This window comes from Sceloporus undulatus, chromosome 5 (assembly GCF_019175285.1).
Source record: "Sceloporus undulatus isolate JIND9_A2432 ecotype Alabama chromosome 5, SceUnd_v1.1, whole genome shotgun sequence".
Lineage (NCBI taxonomy): Eukaryota > Metazoa > Chordata > Lepidosauria > Squamata > Phrynosomatidae > Sceloporus > Sceloporus undulatus.
Genome location: NC_056526.1, coordinates 71,720,960 through 71,744,181, shown reverse-complemented (window position 1 = coordinate 71,744,181; position 23,222 = coordinate 71,720,960). Strand labels below are relative to the sequence as shown.

The following is a 23,222-nucleotide window of genomic DNA, read 5'->3' as shown; positions in this document are numbered from 1 at the left end:
TCCTTCTCCTTCAGACAGAGCAAGCATGGAAACATAACTATGCGTGCACTAAATTGGCATGGAAGAATTCTGGTCCACTTCCAAATATTGCTGAACCTCCCATTATCCCTGGCCATCAGGACCCAGAGGGTACCTCACACACTGTCAACACTGGTTAGAATAATAGAACCATAGAATTGGAAGAGACCTCAAGGGCCATCCAGTCCAGCCCCCTGCCATGCGGCAACTCACAATCAAAGCATCCCAAAGTTGTTGTTGTATGCCTTCAAGTTATTTCCAACTTAATGGCAACCTTAAAGCAAACCTACCATGGGGTTTTCTGAGGCTGAGAGAGTTTGACTTGTCTAAGATCACCCAGTGAGCAGGAGTTTGAACACTAGTCTCCAGAGTCATAGTCCAATGCTCAAACCATTACAGCACACCAATGTTTCAGGCAGGATGAATGTATTTTAGTACAACTTCTGTTTGACTCTAGTAAATCTCACAGGATCTGGGCAGTGCCGGCAAATAAAAGGATTCATCACAATCTTATATGACCTTTTCCAAAATGTAACTTTGTGTATACCTAGACACACAGCAGAGGCACCAAGAAACCCAGTTACTGAATTTTGAAGATGTTCATTGGCATTGGCCTGATTGTGCATCAATGTGCATCAGGCACTTCACTGGCTCTGCTATATAGTAATATAGCACCAGTTATGGATACTGGATACTGATGTTGAACAACTGTGCAATTCTAATTCCCACAAATGTAAGTCCACTTACGAAGATGCAACACCCCAACAAGATTCCACAACCTATCTCTTAATATGGAATTTTAATTGCTCCCCCCCCCCCCCCCCGGGTAATATGGTTAAATAAATTTCACACTCCCGCCACTTCCATCTCATTACAAGCAATGTAATGTAATGGCTATATTTTATATCAACCAAGGATTGGTCTAGATCAAGAGAAGGAAAAGGTAATCTTGTGTGCCCAAAGTATAGCTCCCACAGCCCCACACCCCCTAAAAATAAAAATTCTGATTGATTTATCACCCTAGAAGGCTCAAACACTAAACAATTCTTCACAAAGCCTCTTACATAACAAAATGCCAGAAATCCCAAAATCAGCTGAAAATCAGTTGAAATCAAAACTGGAGATGACATCACTTTAGATATTTCCTTATGATGTTGGAGAAGCAGTGAATGGTGGGGAAGTTGTGAGGGATTAGGAGAGCTCTGGAACTGGATTCTCCCTTGATCTATCCCCACGATACCCATGTTCCCCTCTCCAGACACTCAGTTCTAATGTGCTGAAGGAAATGACTTTGAAAAAGATATTCAAGGGTTGGGTTGGATTTTATTCCCAAAGTCAGAGCTCTGTTTCCAAAATGAGAAAGAGCAATACAATCTTTCCTATGGCCCCATTATTATTGTACCAGGGACCACAGGCATGCTTTAATAAGAAAACTGACCAGAAAAATTGACAGATAATTTCAATATTAGGCTTGAAGTTGGTGAAGGATAGTTATTATCATAATCAAAAAGCGGGAAGAGGTGAATCAAACTCACAAAGAACCCCCCAAGCCTTGAAAAGAAACATTTTACTTGTGAAAATCAATAAAGGACTACCGCCTTAAGGTTAGATTTCGCTCCTGAATTATAACTGATTTCCTCAGATAAATATATGAATGCATTTATATTTAATGCTCACTGTGGGAAGACAAAAGTAAGAAAGATAAATTTGCTTTACTAAATTACCTAGCAATCTGGCCTTTCTCTCTGAAATCCTTAGGAGTAGCTAAATTGACTCTAATATAATTTCAGCACACTTGCTGTTCAAATCACAGAAGTGAATTCAATGTTGGATTTCTTTTTTTATTAATCACAATATCTTTCAAAAGGAACTGATTAAAGTTTTGCCTTCTGGAAGACGGCAGAAAGAAAGAAGTTTTCTGAAAGCTTGATGGTTTGATGCCATACAGGTAGTTTTAACCAGTGAGCAGAAAATAAATTGGGTGCTGCTAGGGCCAAATGAACAGACTCTAGTTAGAACTGACCCCAGCAGAGTCCATAGCAATCTATTTCCTCCCTTCCTTTCCCACAAAGAGTAACAATCAAGCAACCAGTAGTGAAAAGTGACTCACCACATTACATTGGCACTGAACTAATCCTGGATATTCCCATTCTACTCTCTTTAGGATGATGGACTATGCAGTACAATAAGAGAGATCCTGGGGGTTGACCATCCAGAGGAGAAGGAAAAAACTTAGTGCTTCTAAGTACCACTAAGTACAGGTAGCAAGTCCTGCAGTACCTTCTGAGTGACTGAAAGAGATCTGATTAGCATTTGAAGAGAACCCTTTGTCTTTGTGACACTGCCAGAGATATTTGAGCCAGAAGGTGTGACTCAATCCCATATTCATAGCCCCCCAGAAAAACAAAGAACAAAGGAACTATGGAAAAACTATCTTCCTCAAATTCCACCTCTAGGAGGGGAAAAGAAAGAAGACCCCTGGACATGATATTTTGGGTGCAACAAACAGAGAAAGGATGCATAGAGACAGAGCAAGAGAAACCTTATTTTTCTTCTTATTATTGTTTTCTCCCCAGCAACCTGATTTAGGAAAAGCATGTGAGAGAGACAAAGCCTTTTGAAATTGGCTTAAAGAGGGTAATTAGCATTTCAAAAGGGAGGGCTAAAGCACAGTCCTTCAGAAGAAGCAATTTAGAGGCCAGAATGTTTAGCTGGTTACACTCTCACAACCACACAAGACAAAATAATTATGAGATGAAATTACCTTCATGTGAAAGACAGCACAGTAGGAGACAGAGAGAGATGGAAATGAATCTCCCTACCCTTCTTCAAACAGAACAGTGAAATTTACTCAGATAGACTGCACTCTGGTATTGAGCCGCATTTAGCAGAAACCATGAAATTCAGAAAGCAGAGGAAGATGAGGGGAGTCCTTTTCCTCACTGAACTCCTGTATCTTACGCAGAAACATCAAAACAGAAGCATGGTCCTACTGCTAGTTTCAGGATGATGGGCTACACGGTGTAAGCAAAACCAAACATGAAACAGAGATGTAAGCACAGAAGCAGAGGGGAGTTCTGTCCCTCAGATTCCCCCAAAACACAGATGAACAACTAACTGGAAGGTGAGATCTGTGATTATTATTATTATTTTTTTGGCTTGGGCTGTAAAAAGGTCTGTAGCCAGCAAACTATCACTGGGGATGATGGAACACGCAGTCCTTTTTACCATGCTAGTAAGATCTGCCTGGCCCAGTCTCTCTCACAGCTTGCTGTGTTATGCAAATCAAGCTCCGTAGGGAGAGAGAGAACAAAGGGATTCTGGAGCTGGTCAGCCATGTGAAGAAGAAATGAGATGTAGTGTTTTCTAAGCACCACCAAGTACAAATTTTAACTCAAAAGAAATGCTAACGTTATTTTGTCTATAAGATTTGCACACTCAAAGGAAACCAAACTATATTTAAACACCCCAAAAAGTATCAGAGGAAGAAAACTAGAAACTCCTGTCGAAAACAAACAAACAAAACTCCACAACTCTATCTTTGTGTTCGTGCCTTTCAACAACACACATTTTGCTTATCCACACTCACAAAAAAAATGGCCGACATGGGAGTTCCCGCCCCCCCAAAATGGCCAACATACCTCCCACCCCAGAAACCCTGCCTCTGCCCCGAACCCCCTACCCATTGACCCAGAAGTCTCACCCCTGACCAGTTGTCCCACCCCCATTCAGGGACTTCTGGAGAAATTCAGGGACTTGCATTCAGGGAGTTTTGACGAGGGTGATTTGGTAACACTGTTACTCTATGACATTACAGTCCAGCACTGGCAGTTGGTTGCAGCGCAGCTAGACTCTAAGGAGTGCCTGTCTGGTGGTTTTTGTCTTCCCCCATCAGTATTCCCCGGGCCTTCGGTGGCCGCCGTGATGGATTTGCTCCTCCTCTTCTTCCTTTGTTTTTGGGAAGCAGCAGTCGGAGTTGCCGATGCACCAGAGAGAAGGTGACCCCCCCTCCAACGGCTCTGTGGTGACAGAGGAGATTAACATGGTGGTACCAGCAGGTCATAGTACTCGCAGACAATTTCTATTTAGCCGCCATACTGTACAAACATGGGATGGAGAGAGCGCCGCCGCAGCCGCCACTACTGCCATGGGACCTATTTTATGTGGGACCAGGACTACCAGGCCCCATGGCACCACCAACGTACGGAGCCCCTGAAATGGCTGCTACTGGGAGTGGTACTGCAGGATGACAGGTGCGCATGCGCAATAAGCCATTGGTCGGAAGTGTGATTTTATGGACCACAGCTCCCAGAATCCTTCACCCAGCATCTTGAATTCAGTGATCCAAATAGGCAAACTCTGGCGGGGTACAGACCGCCGCTTTGCGGCGGTCTGCCGCCGCCGCCAGTAGGTCCGCGGGGGAGCCGGAGCCTTCAGACGGCCCGACTCCCGCGCGGACCGAAAAAAGAAGCTCCAAAATGGAGCTTCTTTTCAAGTCGCGTTTGCGACGTAGCGAGGCGCCAGGGGCGCGCTCGCTACGTCACAAGCGGCGCGACACATCTGGACGCTGTGCGTCCAGTACGCAAAGATGGCGCCGGCCATGTAGAAGGGCCGGCGCCATCTTGTACGGACGGAGTCTGTACTAGGCACAGGGGCGTCTATAAGAGACGCCCCTTTTTTAAAATGGGACGTCCTCCGGACGTCCCAAAGGGCTGTATAGAAAGCCCCTCTGAAACAGATATTTACAGAGTCCAGTGCTGATCTGTCAACTTTTGCTACTCACCTTTAAAGCCCTGCATGGACTGGCCCCTCTTTATATAACTGATCTTCTCTCTCCCTACATCCCTACTCGCACTCTCCGCTCTGGTAGCCAAAATCTCCTCTCTCAACCCAGGATCTCCTCTGCCCCATCCCGGATCCGTCCCTTCTCTCTAGCTGCCCCTCATTCCTGGAACCTTCTTCCTCTGCATGCACGGCTCATCACTTCCCTAACCAGCTTTAAAGCTGAGCTGAAAACCATATTGTTTAGGGAAGCGTTCTCAGGGAATTTGTGATTGTTATCTGGCTGTCTGACAATATCTGATGTGATGTGATTTGTTTGATATTTGATGTTTTTAATCTGTTTTTCCTTTCTATATGGTAATTTTATCTATTCCTCTTTTAATTGTTATTATCTTAGAATGTACGCCTTGGGCAGGCTTTTATTTACTCCTAATTTTACCGACTTTGTACAGCACTGTGTATAATTACAGCGCTATAGAAATCAAGTTTAATAATAATAATAATAATAATAATAATAATAATCTGTCTGCTACAGTATCTTCGCTGTGTGTATAAACCATTCCTTGACTTGTTATTCACTGACTACTCAGTGCAGTATCAAGACAGGCTGGAGGGTGGAGAAGAGATGCAGTCACCATGGTTCACAGGTTTTCCATCTCCCTCAGCAGAAAGCCACCTCATGTCTTAGGCTGGTCTTGAGGGTTTGCATTTGGGGTTGGACCAATGGAGGACTCATCTCAACTTTGGATATTGCTGCGTACAAAGAACGGTAGTTGCCAGGCAACCAGAATGTGGCCATGACACCCCAGTATAGCCACCTGCTTGAGTACCAAATGTGTTGGTGTTTCACATTGCAAACAAACAACAACCGTTGTTCCACAACATTAGGTAAGAACATAGTATTCTTTTCATCCTTTTAAAACATGTCATGATAGGGTGAAAAATGAAAGCTTGTTGTGGAACATTAACACATTTATACAAAAATCACCAGGCTTAAGCTGTGCTGAATCACCACTGGTGGAATGTTACCCTGGGGTACCTTCTCCAAAACTCTGTGGGCTTCTGCATTGCTATATGCAGGAGCTCCTCTTTTTTTCCCCAGAATCAAGAAATGGATTATACACACAGTGAAGATATGGTAGTGCACAGATCAGTAGTGGGCCCTGTAAACATCTGTTTCAGAGCTTGCCCATTTGGATCACTGAATTCAAGGTGCTGAGTGAAGGATTCTGAGAGCTGTGGTCCATAAAATTACCTTTCCAGATTCTGATCTATGGCATATATATTCTTCAGAAAGAAGAGGAATAAGGGAAAGGAGATAAAATTGATCCACAAAACTTGAAGCAAAAGAGAATTTTTAAAAAAGGAATAAGAAAAGAACAAGGTCACCCATTGCAAAACAGTTTCAGTACCTTGAATAGTTCCTTTCATAATAGGATTCAGAGTGGATTGACCACCACCACCCTTTGCCATGGAAGCCACCACTCATCACTGGCTGATAGACATCCAAGCTATGGACTTCTGCTTGTAGAGAAACACCCTGATCCCTATGGCACAGTGCTTGGTATTATGATAGACAAATAATGAACTGGTGAAGAAACTTCTCTAAAATTTCCAAAGTCTGTCTTGGCAACATCTATATCAGAAATGGAAAAATAAATCTGAGGAACATGTATTAAATGTGACAAATATATTGCTCAAGGAAATGAAGCAGTTGTGGCAATGTTGCTCACTGCCATGCTGTTATCACTTTCTCTGGGTGGATACTGATTTATTTTACTTTAGGTGACCCATGGCCCTCATATAGGAAAAGCTTTTCCACATGGAAAACCTACGTCACTAGAAGAAAATGTATGTGTGATATAAGGATAATTAACACAATGTCAGAAAGAAGAAAGTGCTGTCAGAATGATTTCAGGTAAATGTCTTTCTTACTCTAGGTCTTCAGGAGGTGAATCATACATTTAAATCCTGTTTTTTAAGCACTCAGCTTCACCACTCCATATAGGAAGCAGAGAGATGATAAGGAAATAATTCATTTTAGGCATGTTACTGTTCTTGCCTTTGAAACTCCTTGAAGAGATCAAGCTAGTTTCCACTCTGTGTTTTCTTGCACACTTGTCTGGATTTATGCATTCCTTCCCATTAATTCTGGACTTTTGTCAAAGTTGAATCCTCTTCTGATGACTGTTGTTAAAACTGGCAACTACTTTATTGAAATATCATAGAACAGATTTTCATGGCTACAAATTATGAGCATAACAGTTTCTCAGGTTTTATTCTCTGTATCCAGGTTTGCCATATAGTCTCTTAGGGATGTGCTTTGGATTTTGACAGTTCTGAGATCCAGAGAACCAGTGTGGCATAGTGGTTTCAGTCTTGAACTAGGACTCTAGGACACCAGGGTTCAAATCCTTGCTCATCCATGAAGCCCACTGGGTGGCTTTGGACACATTGAACTCTCTCATTTTAAGAGGAAGGCAACAGCAATCCTGAGACCAAATCTTGCCAAGTAAAACCTTTGATAGTGTTGCCATAAGTCAAAGTTGACTTGAAGGCATACAATAACAATAACAAATCCAGAATCAGAATAGAATTGGGTTGATTTTGGCAGGTTCAAGAGATGTTTGAATGTAGGTGGAGTTCTACACTGAAATGGAATCTGAACCATTCTGAATATTTATTAATAATTTTGGGTTGGAGGAAAGCAGAGACTCAGACTATATGTCTCCAAAATATATACATTTCCCAGTGAGTTCTCAAATTGGATGGCCTCTAGCTTGAACTGGCTGTTTTCCAAATCAGCAAATTAGGGGGTAAACTAAATGTTGTAGTTAGTGCATTCTATCATCTATCTATCTATCTATCTATCTATCTATCTATCTATCTATCTATCTATCATCTATCTATATCTATCTTTCTTCTAGGCTCTAAGATCTAATGCTACTTTGCTTGTCACACACTTGGGGAAATGTTCAATTGTCACATTTAGTGTCTACTTTTACATAACTGGAAAAAGAAAGCTCAGTGGTGGTCATGACCTTGTTCCTATTCATGCTAGTATGACATTTTATTCCATTTTATTTCCATTTCCATTTAAAGCATTCCCTGCCGCTTTATAGCAGCTTGAGCACAGCCTGGCCTCCAATGTTTTCCTGCAAACTTTTAAGATTCATACAGCTATGCTGAAGAAAAATGTTCAGATGATTTGCCAGACTGGTAGAAACTACTATGCCAATCCTAAACATATATGGCTTTAAAACCCAATTTATTTCAGTTGAGGTTATGTACAAATAAGCAAGCTCACATTCACCTCAAGCATTCTTTATGAAGCATCACTGGAGAGGTTGAAAGAAATGAGAAGTTAATATCTCAGTTGAGTTCTAATCAGAAGTAGAAAAGCATGCTTTTTGGGGTGACAGTTCCCAGAATCACCTGGGGTGTATCTGCACTGTATAAATAATAAGTTTGATACCACTTTACGTGCTGTAGCCCAATCTTATGGAATCCAGGAATTCCTAGTTTTACAAGTGCTGTAGCCTTCTCTGCTAAAGAGTGCTGGTGCCTCACAAAACTACATATCCCAGGATCCTGTACAATGGGGCCATAGTAGTCAAAGTGGTGTCAAATTGCAATATATATACAGCTTCTGTAGATGGCTCTCTGGTCATAAGCTGCTGGAAATGCATGCTGGGTGGAGGGCGGAGTCATAGCATAGCATCCGCACACTTGACGCTGTGACTCCAACCTCAATGCACCATGACGCCGTGCACCCATTTACACACCGCATGGCATCATGGAGCAACTCACCTACAGTGCCCAAATGGCGCAGCACGGAAGGGGCATCATCATGCTGTCCCGTCGTAGCTATGACACCCCTTCCAGAGAGCAAAGAAGAAACCTCTTTTGGTGGCTTCTTTTTGCTCCCTGCGGAGACCACAATGTGCAGTTGCCACGGCCCTGATCCAGGGCAAAAAGGGGTGGCGTCCAGCCACCTGTCTGTATAGCCCCTTAGAGTCCAAAAAAAGTAACTGTTCTGCTTTCTAGTTCTAATAACTCATTCCCTTGCTCATTGCTAATGAACTATTGATTAATAACTCAGCGTTGGTGTGATGATTACTATCTGAGTAAAATCTCTCATTTTCAGTGCTCCAGACACTGCAACTAGGAAGTTTTTGTCTGTTCGTTTTTGTCATTTCCCCCTCCTTTTGGCTGTTCTCTTATTTCAGGACCCCTGAGCTAATCCTGCTATTGTCCCTATTAGCGAGTTTAAGCAGGCAAGCTTCAAACAGACTAGCAGTGGGTCACAAGGTTTAATGGGCACATAGATAATCATCCAAATTACATTTCTAGGACTGATGGACCAGACAGGCTTAGAGGGTAACTTTACCAGCTTTCACTGCTAATCAGAAAGGATTGTGTGTCTCTCAGTGTGTATCTGTCTTTGCCTGCCTCCTGGAGGGGCTGGGCCATAGGCCTGATTAACAAAGGCAGCTGCATTAGCTTTTCTTCTCTCCTGAAGTTCCTTCAAGAGGCCCAAATGACATGAAAGGCAAATGTGACCACAGCTCAAACACCAAGCGCTCATCACTGTGAAATTATCCACCCTGGGCTTGCAGATTACTATGCTCAACAAAACAGTTGTTGCCAATTTTCATGATCTGTTAACACTTAGGAACTTTCCATACTGACGGATCCTTTTTCACCTTTATTGTGCATATCCTCCAGGGATACGGGCAGCGGGCTACTTCGCATTGTCTGCCGAGTTCAAGAGTGATGAATTGGGACAGGCTCAAAAGGTTTCAATGACTTCATGTTCTAATTAATAGACAGGGCTTCATTTTGAGAGAGGAGGAATTATAACTGAAAATGATGGGATGAGTGAAATTAATACTCATCCAAAGGATGACATCTGCTTCTTGGAAACAGTAGTTTTAAAAGTTGTGGCTTTAAAGAGGTGGTGGGGGGGGGGGGGGGGGGGAGAACCACAGGCAGAAGGAGATTACATATTAGAGGTCCAAATATCTAGGTTGACATTTTGAGTAAATAGGGTTCCAACATCTAACCAGAATATTCAGATGGGCCTCTTTGTGGGCGTGATAAACAATAGTATACAGTGAGTGGCTGTAGCTTTCAAAATTTGAAAGTTCTTTTAAAAAATTAGACTACAATTACTAGAATTTCCCAGCCATGCATGTTGGCAGTAACCATGGTAGCTGGGTAATAATGGGAATTATAGTCTAAAAAATTAACTTTTACACATTTTGCTTTTAATCACCATTTTGCATGGAAGAAGAAGGAAGCAATATCCTTGCCATATTTTCCCCAAGCAAAAAGCTGTGCTATTCAGCTAAGTTAGGCCGTGTACAGACTGGCGTGAAAGGCCAGCGTGGGGGCAGAGTCGGGGTGTTGCATCCACATGATGCACACCTCGACTCTATCCCCAGGGCACCTTGATGCCATGAACTGCTCCACACGGCATGCAGCATCATGGCACTCCTCCAGGGCTGTGTCCATACAACGCAGTGCCGAAGGAGTGCTATATAGCCGTGGCACCGCAGCTATAGTATATACAGTATGTATATATATACCCAACTCCTTTCCAGGCAAGCATTCTCTGAAGATGCCAGCCACAGATGCTGGTGAAACGTCAGGAAGAAACTCTTCTAGAACATGGCCACACAGCCCGAAAAACCCACAAAAAACAGTATTCTCTTATCTTGAGTACCTCATCAGGACTATCAGATGTGTTAGCACTCCTATGTCTTTAAGGGCACTCCATAACCTTTCATGATCTATGCAATCAAAGATTTTGCTATAGTCTATAAAGCATATGCTGATCTTCTTTTGGAATTTATTAGTGCACTCCATTAGCCTCCATATGTTTGCAATGTGGTCCCTAGTGCCTCTTCCTCTCCTGAACGCTGCGTGGATCTCTGGGATTTGTCTCTCCATGTACGGTTGGAGTCTATGTTGCAGAATTTTAAGAACGACTTTGTTTGCATGGGAGATTAGTGCTATTTTGCTATAGTTGCAGCAGTCTTTTGTGTCTCCTTTTTTGTGGATGGGGATGTATACTGATCCTTTCCAATGTTGGCCATTGTTTTGCTTTCCATATCTGTTGACATATGTTTGTTAGCACTGGTGTTGATTCTGTTATTGTGGATGGAGCAATTCGATTAGAATATCATCTGTTCCTGGTGATTTATTTTTCCCATTCTCTAATTGCAGCTTCCATCTCTGTTTTTAGAATTTGAGGTTCATCTTCATATGACTCTTCAATCCATATGTCCTTCATTTTGCTATCCCTTTTATATAACTATTCTGTGTACTGCATCCAGTGTCTTTTATTCCTTCCTGACCTTGAATTATGTTGTTTTTATTATCATAGAGTGTCCCAGTCCTTGGTTTGAATTTCCCTTTGATTTCCTGGAACTTTTGGAATAGGTCTCTTGTTCTTCCCTTTTTGTTTTTATCCTCTCTCTCTCTGCATTGATTGTTGTAGTATTTATCTTTATCTATTTGCACCATTCGTTGAACTGTAGCAATGTGGACTGCATCAGTTCAACTGGGATATCGTCCGTTCCTGGTGATTTGTTTTTTTGCCACTTCTCTTACTGCAGAGTCTTTGGCCATTTCTCTTATATGTATAAACAACATATACATATGTTTACTAAAAAGTGCAACACTATATATATATATATATATATATAGTAAGGTTAGAGCCAAATATGTACAGCCCTTTTGAATCCAAGAAAACTAACCAATGCTTTTTTACCCTGTTTTATACTCAGTCTGGTCTTTAACCAAATCTGAACATGCAAGGTGATGTGTTATGAACACTAGTGGAAGCTTGGAGGAAAACCTTTAATCCCGATCATTATTCTCAGTTCAAGGATCAAATATTTCTATTTTCTTTGCTATCATTAATCTTGCTAGAATAAGACCTTCTTTAGTATTTTAACCACAAAAGAAAATGCACACAGGAAGGGAAGAAGTGGGAAGCCAAGAAGATTAGGAGATATTTATGAAAAATAACTGCTGTGGGCAGACAACTTCCCTGACACGACTATGATGTCTGCAAAGAAGAATGAGATCATAGGTAATTATAAGTGCTTCATCTGTATAGGAACACAGAAGGAAAGGCTAAAAGCCATACCAAAAAGCAGGGCTTAAAGGGAATTTGAATTAGCTAAGTGGCAAACAGAGTTAATCCTTCCTCAGCATGCAGGTTGTTAATGAAACTAGTCTGCTGATGTCATTTCATTCATTTGAGATCAATCGTAGCAAGACATTCAGTATTCTTAAGTATATGGCCTCTGAGGTTTCAGGGTGCTAGGAGACAGCTTCAGAAAACCTCCCTTGACAACCAAGTTCTCCCCCCCCCATACATATAAACACACACACATTTTAATTTTGGATGTGTGTCTTAAATGAGTAAAAACAAAGAGTCAATTCTAGTAACATTTCACCGTAAATATATGACTCTTTGATTACTTTGTCTATTCATGAATTTGCATATTCATGCTCTTGCTGGTCTTCTGTTCTTTTTCATTTCTGAGTTCCATGAAGGGAGAGGCATTTCATGTCTTGAGGAAATTACACTGCTCCATAGCTTTCTTCCGACCATATTGACTGCTCCATACCTTTCTTTCCACCGTATCATGGGAAGAAGGAGTAAACTTTAGAAATGTAAGAATAGCTCTGGTGGTTTAGGCTAAAAAGCCACCTCAACCAGAATCCAATCTCAGGATCCTTTCACTCAAGAAGTACAGGGGAAGGGAACAAACCTAGTGCCCTCCTAAACTTAGTGCTCTTCCCCGCCCTTGTAAACAGCATGGGACACTTAGTATTATCAGCTATCCATTAATTTGGCTTTTCCAAAGCTATTTATGCAATTGGTCATTTCCACACCATCAGTGAGACTTCCACAAGAGAACTATGTGTTACATAAGTGCATGACTGACTTGGGAATGTAAATAGGAAGTTCTCCCCACCACTAGCAAAGTAACTTAACAATCAGCTCAGATAACCTTCTTATAACTAATACATAAAGATTTAGTCTTCACATTGACATCAAACAAATCTACATCAGACATGTACACAATTATAATTACTTCTGTATACGCGAAACTGTAATTAAAACACTAACTTTATATAAGTGACTCATATTATTAATTTTTATTTTTGCGTCTCATAAATTGCTGACCTGTTGATAAAGTCTTAGAATGTATCTACACTGCAGAAATAAAGCAGTTTGACAGCACTTTAACTGTCATGGCTCCATCGTATGGAATCCTGGGATTTGTAGTTTGGTGAGGTATTCAGCTCAGTTTGTCAGAGCTCTGGTGAATCACTAAACTACAAATCCCAGAATTCTGTAGGATAGAGTCATGGCAATTATAGTGTCAAACTGTTTTATTTCTGTGGTGTGGATATACCCCTAAAGTCTTGTCACACTATGCTCTTATAGTGCTATATTCTAACTGCTCTGCCAATATCCTATGGAATTCAGAGTTTGTAGTTTAGTGAGGCCCAAGAGCTCTGTGTCTGAGAATTTTAAATGCCCCTCCCTAAACTGCAAATCCCAGGAATCCACAGGATGTTGCCACGGTAGGTGCGGTACATACTGCCATAAAGTGGCATACCAGCGCTGATTCTAGTTCTAGGGACCACGTGGCAACCGCACGGTCCCTAACCCTAGAACATACAGTCTGCGAAACAATGGTGGCGCCCTGTGTACACGGGCACCACCATTTCTACATAAGCGCTGTGCGACATCCGTACTGTACATTGCCACGCGGTGCTTACATAATGAGTGCCCCAGTGGCGCACTTGTTATCCCGACCCTGCAGCTTAAAAAGAACCCACTTTTCTTGGGTTCTTTTTCCTCCACAGGGAAGCCGTGCGGTTTGGCAGCTGCAGCTTCCCTCCGGAGGAAAGTAGGCTGCTGGCAGGCCACCCTTTCCAGGTGGTCTGTCCCAGGCCATAATTAAAATGGAATATAGTACTATAACAGTGTACTATGATAAGGCTCTGAACTGATCATATGCCGCATCTGGATCATCATCATCATTCCTGGAAAAGGAGTTCCAGACCTGGGGGCAGCCACTGAGAAGATTCTGTATTGTCTGTCATCTCTGTCAGATAGCCTGGGCCTAGCCTGCATAGGCTTTTACAAGTCACAACCAATGCAATGAATTAATGTATCTCTAAAATTTGCTTAAATCTACCTGTTTGTAAAATTAATATTGCTGAAGAGAAAGAACACAGAATCTCTCCAGGCTGTGTATTCCATTCCCAAGTTTTAAGCATCCTTTATACAGCAACAACAACATTCTTTGGAATATGGGGCTAGATTCATTGGCTGTAAGTCATAATTGCAATGTTTCTTCCTTCTTGAGATATTTTAAATACAGCCCTTTTAACCTGACACAAACTAAAGCATAGGACTTCTTAGTTTACAGGAAATGCAGCCCTACAAAGTGGCATAATGCAAACAATGGAAACACACAAGCCCCTTAAGGTGCCATCATGGCTCAACAGCTTATCTCCTGACTAATTTGCTTTTAATGAGGATATTACAGACACTGAAAAAAGAGAGAAATAACAATAATTTGGTACTCTTAGGGACTGTATGGCTTTGGAACTGCACACTTCTTTGCTGAATAGCCTTGAACTTAATCCAGGATTACTCAAATGCATGAGAATTGTTGGCAGGCTGGAAACAACATCCCTGGGTCTCCCTTTGTATTGTAACCTTCATCACGGTATCAGCTTGCAGTGAAACTTGAATATCCTAATGGGATTAGACTTGAAAGAAAAGTGTCTCAGGATTGGACTTTCAACTGAAACCCTGCTGTGAGAAAGACCACGCCACTGTCTTTGACCTTTTCCTTCCTATGCCTGAGTCCAGTTGTGCCTAGTCAAGTGTCTAAAGAAGAGCCCATCCATTTGCTCTCTGTTTATCCCTTTGCTCCTAGAACAGGTGTTTGGTTACTCAAAAGAAAAAAGCATGGCAGTCTCTGATCTTTGGCACAGGCAATCTCAGCCGGCATGAGTAATGTACTTCCCATGCAGAAAAATACCCTATCACTGCAATATTCACGCTATGAAGAATTTCTTGTCTGAAATATCTCAGATCTGAGGCAAATATAAAAAGCTATCATTAAACATTTTACATCTCTTTATCTGTCTATAGGGCAATTAAATGGTGTGTCTGCATCAGCATTAATATAAAATAATAAGATCCAAGAAGCTGTTCAGGAAAGTGTGTGGGCAAAGATAGTGGATGATATCATCATCATCATCATCATCATCATCATCATCATCATCATCATCATCTATCTTCCAGCAGGCCCTTGTATTATATCACAATCTGGTCTTGGAAGTCCTTCATTTTCACAGTACTTTGCAACAGAGCATGGAGACTCCTATTCAAGAAACACAGTCTCCAAGACCCCCTGTGTCCAAGGAACTAATGGCATATTTAAAGCACCTGACAGATGTTCAAAATCTACACAGAAAATCATGTTTGTAATTCCATTTTGAAAGATCCTCCTAAATTACATATATCACTTGCAGTTAAAGACTTCTGAGAGAAACAAAATTCTGCCAGTAAAGTGCATAGTAATAAAAAGTCACATACACTATTCAAACAATACATTTTCACCAAATCTACATAATTCATACAGCCAGGAAGGTGAAACTGAGAGCCATTTCCATGTTAGATTTTTAGTCAGATAGATAATGTAGGCAGATGGGTAGCTGCTTTATACAGAGTTAGACAGCTGGTCTATCTTGCTCAGTACTCCCTCCATTTCTTAGCAATGATTTTCACAGAGGAGTCCTTGCCTACATTATCTGGAGCTACCAGGGACTACTCCAGTAGTGTAGACAAGGACTTCTCTGTGGAACTCTGTGAAAACTACTGTAAGTCAATGGAAAAAACAAAACGAGGGCCTGCAGGTGCCTAAATATCCTAAAGGCACCAGATCCCATCTGCTCTTAGAAGCTAAGCAGGGTCAAACCTGCTTAGTACTTGGATGGGTGACTGCCAACAAAGACCAGCTGTTGCAGGCTAATTTCAGAGGCATGAAGTGATAAAACCACCTGTGAATATTCCTTGCCTAAGAAAATTCTATGAATGGTTTGCCATAAATTGACAGGTGACTTGAAGGCGCACACGCGTGCATGTGCACGCGCGCACACTCACATATATACATATATCAGGGGCTGCATCTTTGGGGCAAAATAGGTGAAGCGCTGCTACTGGAAGTCCCCATGTACTGTTTAACATAAAAAGAAACCATTTTTCAAAACAAGACCTGAACCTCCCACTACTTCCATGGGATTACTTTGTTGTTGCTAATGTTGTTACTATTGGTTTATTTTGTTGTGTGTCTTTAGCATTTCTAGATGCAAAAAATTGTCCCCTGGAGGCACTGCAATCACAATTGCAATTGCAGTTTGGATTAAAAAAAAAATACAATAATTTGTAATTCATTTGCCACTGATTTTGCAATGGTTGTTGCTGTGTGCCTTCAAGTCACATCCAACTTATGCAAAGCCTAAGTTAACCTTATAGTGGGGTTTGGTGGTTTTTGTTTTTGCTTTGGGCTCTTTTTGTTTTTGTTTTATTTTTTAGGTGGAAGACTGTTTCAGAGGAGATTTGTTTTGCTTTCTTCTGAGGCTGAGACACTGTGGCTCAATAGATTTTCATGGAAAGGGGGGATTTGAACCCTGGCCTCTGGGAGTCTTAGTCCAACACTAAACCACTACAGACTAACCTGTTAGTGTTTCCCATTTCTGGGTTACTTTTTTATTATTAAAATGTAGCTCAAAATTTAGAACTGGCCAAAAAATGTCCCCCTCAGAAAAGATCTGGAGTAATGTGTAAACTCTTGTCGCACTGAAAGAAAAGAATGCAACTACAAGTCATTCCATTGTTTTGAAGACAATACCAGCACAGGCATACCTCAGTTAACAATGCCTCTGAGAAAGAAGCTTCTTTTTACACAGAGGCATCACTAGGGGGATGCAGGGAGTGTGGACTGCACCATGTGATACCTTAGAGGGGGTGTCATCCAGTGGGGCGATACACCCAGATAGACTGGCACTGCTACTGGGCAAACGAGATAGGGTTTCGCTTTCCTTTCCTGCTTGCCCAGCAGCCACACTGGCCCTTCAGAGACTGGAGCACTGGCCCCATTAGTAGTGATGGCTGTTGGCCAGTGTCCTTGGGGTCTGGCATGGCTGCTCAGCCATGTCAGACTCTAAAGGCCCTTCTGGGGTGGGGCAATGCCTTCCAAGTCTGATGCAGCTGCTCAGATATGCCAGATGCTGAATGGGCACTCCAGAGGCTGGAATACTGCTCCTCTCTCATGGTCATGGTCCTAGCTGTCCAGTCACGGTCTGGGCAGCTATGTGGCCAGGAGGAGGGAGGGCAAGACAGTTTGCCTCCTCACCGGATGACATCAACCTCAGCAATACCACTGTTTTTACAAGATCTTTTTAATGCCTTTTCCTGTTTTTCAGCCTCTCTTTTCCTTGTCCTCTGTCTAGCTGGACTTTTTAATGCAGCACTGGCACTGGGAGGTGCTAAGTTGCAGAATCATGCCTATAGTAAACAATGCAATACGCTTGAGTGTAGAGTAGAGCAGGATTTTGCTGTAGCTGAACCAAATCTAGTCATGTATGTCTGCTTACAGCTGCAACTTTTCCCATACTGAACGTGTCTGAGCAGCAAAACGGAGAGAAAAGGAGAGAGCATAAGCCGCACCAACTATCCCCAGCATGCTAAAAAACAAACAAACCCATAGATGTCTATGTTTGGCCACCAAAAGGGACATAATTAGAAAAGCGGTTAAAGAAAGTCATCCCTTGATTCATTTTGGAAGAAGCCCTGAAGTGGTCTTTAGAAAATTCCAAATGTTTCTGTTTATTCATGCAAGGTTAATAATAATAATTAATAATAATTTGTTTTATTTATATACCGCTATTCCAAGGATCATAGCGGTGAACAGTAAGTAAGCTAATTAGCAAGTAAGCTAATTTCAGGTTTACCTGAAAATGTTGTTTCATTTCAGCTGTGCTTATATTTAGTTTTGAATAAAAAGTCTGCTAAAATATTCAAGCTGTTCTTTTTTGTGGTATAGGGATCTATCCTTATTTTTTTCATGTTATTTCTGCATCTTGTACCAACATTTCTGTTAGAGATGTAATGCCCAGGAACACATCTGCTTCATTAACTGAGGCATACCTGTATTGCATCCTCATTATACTACTAAGAGGGCATGCTCTGGGTAACAACATTACTTGTAATCATGTTACTTCCAAGGTGTGCAGGGCTTGAGGCTCTTTAATATGCAGCCATCCATATGTGCATAGAGGAGCTTTTGCACATGTGGACTTGCAGATGTAGGAAGCATTTACAGAAGAATGGAAATCAAGAATGAGGATTAGAAGAAAGGAAAGAATTGCTGAAACAGCAGAAGCAAATCAAAAAGGTTGGAAAAACTTGGCCTACTGAACAAAAGCATAAGGGAAAAGATACTGAAATATAACAGAACGCTTGATTCCTTCATTATACAAAAACAAATGGATTGGTATGCATCTAGAATAAAATATTTCTTTTCTTTCTTTTCTTTTTTTAGGAAATAAAATATTAAAAAGTACCTGTACAAAACCACACACCATGAAGTCATTGAACAGTGGCAAACTAGGACGATCTTCTCGAAAAATGATAAGTCTGTAGATGCTGACAACCTCATGGACTGATTGAGACACATCTATTACCAGAACATTCACTCTATTTATTCCTAGGCCAAGTGGGTAATTTGCAACACTGTTGGAGAGAGGGAGGGGTAGAGGTATCAAGAAAAGTGTAAAAAGATTCACTTACGGTATACATTTTTACATTCCAGTGCATTACACAACCTTTGGTTTAAAAAAACACTTCTCATTTCTTATTATTCAGTGCCAGGTGATATATAACATATGACATACATGAAGTCACTCCTTCTGCCCAATCATCCTACAGTTCACATTGGCCAGACTGTAAGAATAGAATCTCTGGCCCTGTCTGCACTGGTCATAAGTCAAGGTCAGTCCTGGAACAATGTGACTTTGGGGAAACAGTGAGGTTTCTCATGACTCTGCCAACTCTGGGGCAAAGTCACTTAATGGAGAGTACCATTGGTGTTCCAACCAAAGTTGCCATGCTTTGTGCGATCAGGAAGCACCAGCATCGGGGGGCAGGGAGGAGAAGGTTTTTTGTCCATGCAGACAGGATTCTTCATTTCTATTCTATTTATGGTATATCAATTCTATCATAACAGCACTACTACACCATAAAGAAAATTCAGGAGTATTTTGCCACTGAACTTGGTTGATACATTTTGTGGGAGGTGAGGTCCTAGCAGTCCTTGACTCACACCTATTTTAGATATGTACAGTAATCAAATGTATCTTCCCCTCACTTTAAGGAAGCATTAGAATGGTTTCTTTCCTTTTCTCTTCATTGAATTCTCCTCTCTCTATTATATAAAAACCCACTTAATATGATTTTATATTAAATTAGATGCACTGTCAAATATGAGTCATTAAAGAAAACTACTTACTGTATAATTTAATATGGGTCTGTTTTCACCCAATATCAGTTTGGCAAAACGTTTGATACAGTGGAGGGAGGTTAAACTACATAGGAAAATAACACCGTGTCAGGAATCATATGAAAGCTGACCCAATTTTAGTTGATAGCAGGGTCACATGATCTAAAATTTAGATGACATACAATATTGTAAAATATGGGTTTCATCCTCAATCTGGGCAAGACAGCTGGCAACATGATGGCATATGTTGCCACAAGATGTTGAAGTCAATTGAGATTATATATGTCAACCAGCCCTGGAAACTGGTTACCATCCAAGCATGAAGCCTGAGCCTGTCACTGGTAGGGATTGTTTTGCTCCAAAGAGAGATTCAAATGGATAAGACTAAAAGAAGAGAAAAGCATCTCTCATACAAACACATGAAGTGTTTAACGCCTTTTATCCTTGCATTCTGCATGTACTTAAATTGGTACTGAAGGGCAGTTCAGTTTTCTTGTGTAAGACTTTTGCCCCCTCTTATTCTACAGTTCAACAATAACTAATAAATTAAATATTGGTTAGACATTGGAGTGGTAGTCACAGATTTAGCAAGGACAATATTATCATCACTATTCCTAACTGTTATATGGCTGTTTGAATAGTAAGGAAGGCATTAACTGAATATAATGAAGAATTGTTATACTCTATAGCTCTCTGAGCAGCCACACTGAAGGCACTGACCTCCCCAGCGGGAGGACAGTGGTGCTGCAGCCTCTGGAGGGTCTTTTTAGGGTCCGGCTGCGCCAGTCCCTCCAGGTATACCACCCCACTGGTCCACGCCCCCTGCACCCCCATAGGGATGCCTCAGAGAATAACAACCCATTACTTTAAGTACCTTGGCCCATTCTTCTCATCCAGGTGAACTTCACACTGACAATTGGCAGGTTCTGCTCTAATCATTATTGTCACAACATCAAATGGGACTTCAGAGTAGTATTCTTTGATCTTTGGGTCAAAATTAGGATTTAAATCCAAATGTGGAGTAGTAAAGATCTGCTTGACATGAGGTAGAGTATCTTTATCTGTTAATAAAAATATTTTTTTACAAAATAGTTAGATGTTATGAATGGCTCAACTCTTTATCCTTATAGCTAAGTTTATTGTTCCTTCCCTCAGACATTTTTTTTGTTTTCTTGTCTATGCCAATTGTTCAGGTTTAAAATACATCAAACAGAAACAGATGTGTTCTGTTCTGCAATTCTTTCCCCACCAAAATCACCTGTAGTAAGGTTTAGTAGAAATGACCAACCCCCCCCCCCCAAAAAAAAAACAAAAAAACTTAGGACAATTAGTATGGCTTTTGATAGAAGATACCTTTCTCCATTGATTAATTAATTTTTTGTGAAATTCATAATAAGGAAGATGTGGATAATGATATTGTTGTATGTACTGATGGTTACTCTATTAGAAGAACATCGAAACTAGATCACAGCTGTTCTCTCTGAGATCTATAAATCTACTGGTAATATTGCTCAAATATTTATTTTACCCAAACTACAATTTACCAACAGTAATTGGGTAAGCAGAAGTGAAATCCTTTCACAAATTATTATTTCACGTAATTCAATGTTCGTTGAATTAGTGCCACCTACTGCTATAATCTTGTCTTGATAGATTTGACTTACCATGACTGCAGTGTATTTCTTTAGCCATATTTAAAAAACGCAAATCTATAAGACGAAGAGAAACACATTTTAGAACTGCTTGTTTAGAATCCACAGCACACATCAGCATTTGGGAGTAATAGAAGTTTCACAGCAGGTCTAAAAAAACCAATCAGCACTCTACTGCTGTCAGTCAGTAGACTAGAATAAATGCTATTTGTTTTCTGGAAAGCCAACTTTGTCACTGTCCATTTCCACAACAGTTACAAAGAAGTGGTAATTTGCAGAAATCCTATATGGCTTGTTACATTATGTAACTTTCCATATAGTTAGCTGCATAGCAGAGGCACTAAGAAACTCCTTTACAGAATTATGAAGGTGCATAATTGGACAGCAGCAAGATCATCCAATGCACACCATGCATCAATACATATTAGACACTTTGTTGGGTCTGCTACATAGTAACAGTGTTGTTATATTGATTTAATGTATTTTAAATATTTTAATATTTTAAAACTGGATTTTAGCATTGAATGTGTTTTAATTATTGTAGTAATTAAATTCTATTTTAATACACCATTTTTGTATGTTTTAACTCTATGGTGTTTTTTAATGTTGTAAGCCATCCTGAGTGCCAGCCTTGGGAGAAGGTTGGGATATAAATAAATGTAGTAGTAGTAGTAGTAGTAATAATAATAATAATAATAATAATAATAATACAGCCCTCTACTGTATACAGGCATTATGCAAATGAAGAATTCGATTTCTCGCAGACACTTATGAAGACATGAAAGCCCAAACAAGATTTCATCAACTGTTGATAGCAGCAAATGAGAAAGTCTAAGGACAGCCATATTGATGACCAATGTATTTGACAGTATCACAAGCAAGAAAACAATGTAAGGTCAATCCATGTGACCAAGTGGCCACATAATATCTCCTGGAAAACTACATACTGTATGTGCAAATATCTCCAGATGGCTGACTCCTTTACATGCATCCCCTCAGCATGAGAAGCATAGTTTTTCCCCTACAATAGCAGCTCCCAAATGTTTATGGTTCACAGTGGTATTATGGCCAAAAATAAAATAAAATAAAATCAGGATTCTTTCATGACAAGTGGATACATGTGAAATACTTGCCATGTGGCCTGGGCATCATACGTGATGGATTTATGCATTGGTTTACAGCGATTTCTTTTTCTCAAGCCAAGAACATTTTTTCTGAATAGAGTGAAGAAGTGCAAGTCATATTACCTTCCCGGTTTTCACTGAATGGATAAGAAGCTCTTGTTTTAATGCTATGTTTTTCTGAGTAAGACGATCTAATAATGAAAAGAATTTTAAGAAAATTAAGTGCACAGTCAAAACAATGGCAAACAATATTGTTCTTTCTGCATGTCACATATTGCTCTAAGTTTTCTTTCATATTTTAAAATGTATTTTTCCTGTTAATAAAAATGGACAAGATCTTATATCTTGAGTAGCTATGCAGAACAGTTGTATAGTTTGTATGATAAGCTACACCAGCAGAAACTCCCTGTTTCATACAGGAAGTAAAAACATTCAGGAATTCCTCCTCAGTTTCATCTGGGCACCATCAGAGCAGTTTACAGTGCAGCATATTGACTTAAAAGAAAATCCATTTAAGTTCAGTTTGATAAACGTACACAGGATTGTAGCCTAGGGCCAAAATCCAATTGCTAGTTTGAACCAGAGGAGATAAGCTGAATAAATGAGAACTTGGTAAACCACTGTTTATATAAATTCTGTTGATTCAATGGGCCTGCTCTAGTGGGAACTGGCCTAAGTATTTTAGAGAGCAAGCTTAAAGGTGAGGATGCTGGTGAGGGAGCATTTTGATCTTGGAGGCATCATTTCATCCAAGGCTCTGCCAAGTTCTTGCCACCTGAATGGAAGCATAGGCAAAACTAAGTTTCCCTGTAGGGTTTTTATGTTTGTTTTGGGTTTTGGGTTTTGGGTTTGGGGTTTTATGTTTTATTTTGTTTTTGCTTTTAACTGGATCCCCTCCATTCCAAGCAATGAGAGGAAAACAGGTCTCCCCCCATTTTTAATTTAAGAGGTGTGGATTATCAGTAGTATTGTGATACTCTTTTAGCAGTGATTTCCATCAGTACCCATTTTCCAATTATCTTCTTTTTAATTCT

At 40.6% G+C, this 23,222-nt stretch overlaps 1 protein-coding gene across 5 annotated transcripts in view; it reads right to left on the bottom strand.

Moving 5' to 3' along the window:
* CPED1 (cadherin like and PC-esterase domain containing 1) overlaps positions 1-23,222 on the bottom strand; it is a 125,579-nt gene that overhangs the window by 29,170 nt on the left and 73,187 nt on the right. For 4 of the 5 annotated variants that reach the window (XM_042468490.1, XM_042468489.1, XM_042468488.1 and 1 more), the window contains exons 14-17: positions 22,312-22,379; positions 21,077-21,121; positions 20,287-20,473; positions 18,478-18,646 (exon numbers count right to left, since the gene is read on the bottom strand). In XM_042468490.1, the coding sequence (XP_042324424.1) occupies positions 18,478-18,646; positions 20,287-20,473; positions 21,077-21,121; positions 22,312-22,379 (469 nt within the window). The remainder of the gene's footprint in view (positions 1-18,477; positions 18,647-20,286; positions 20,474-21,076; positions 21,122-22,311; positions 22,380-23,222) is intronic. The other variant, XM_042468491.1, reaches the window with a different exon arrangement.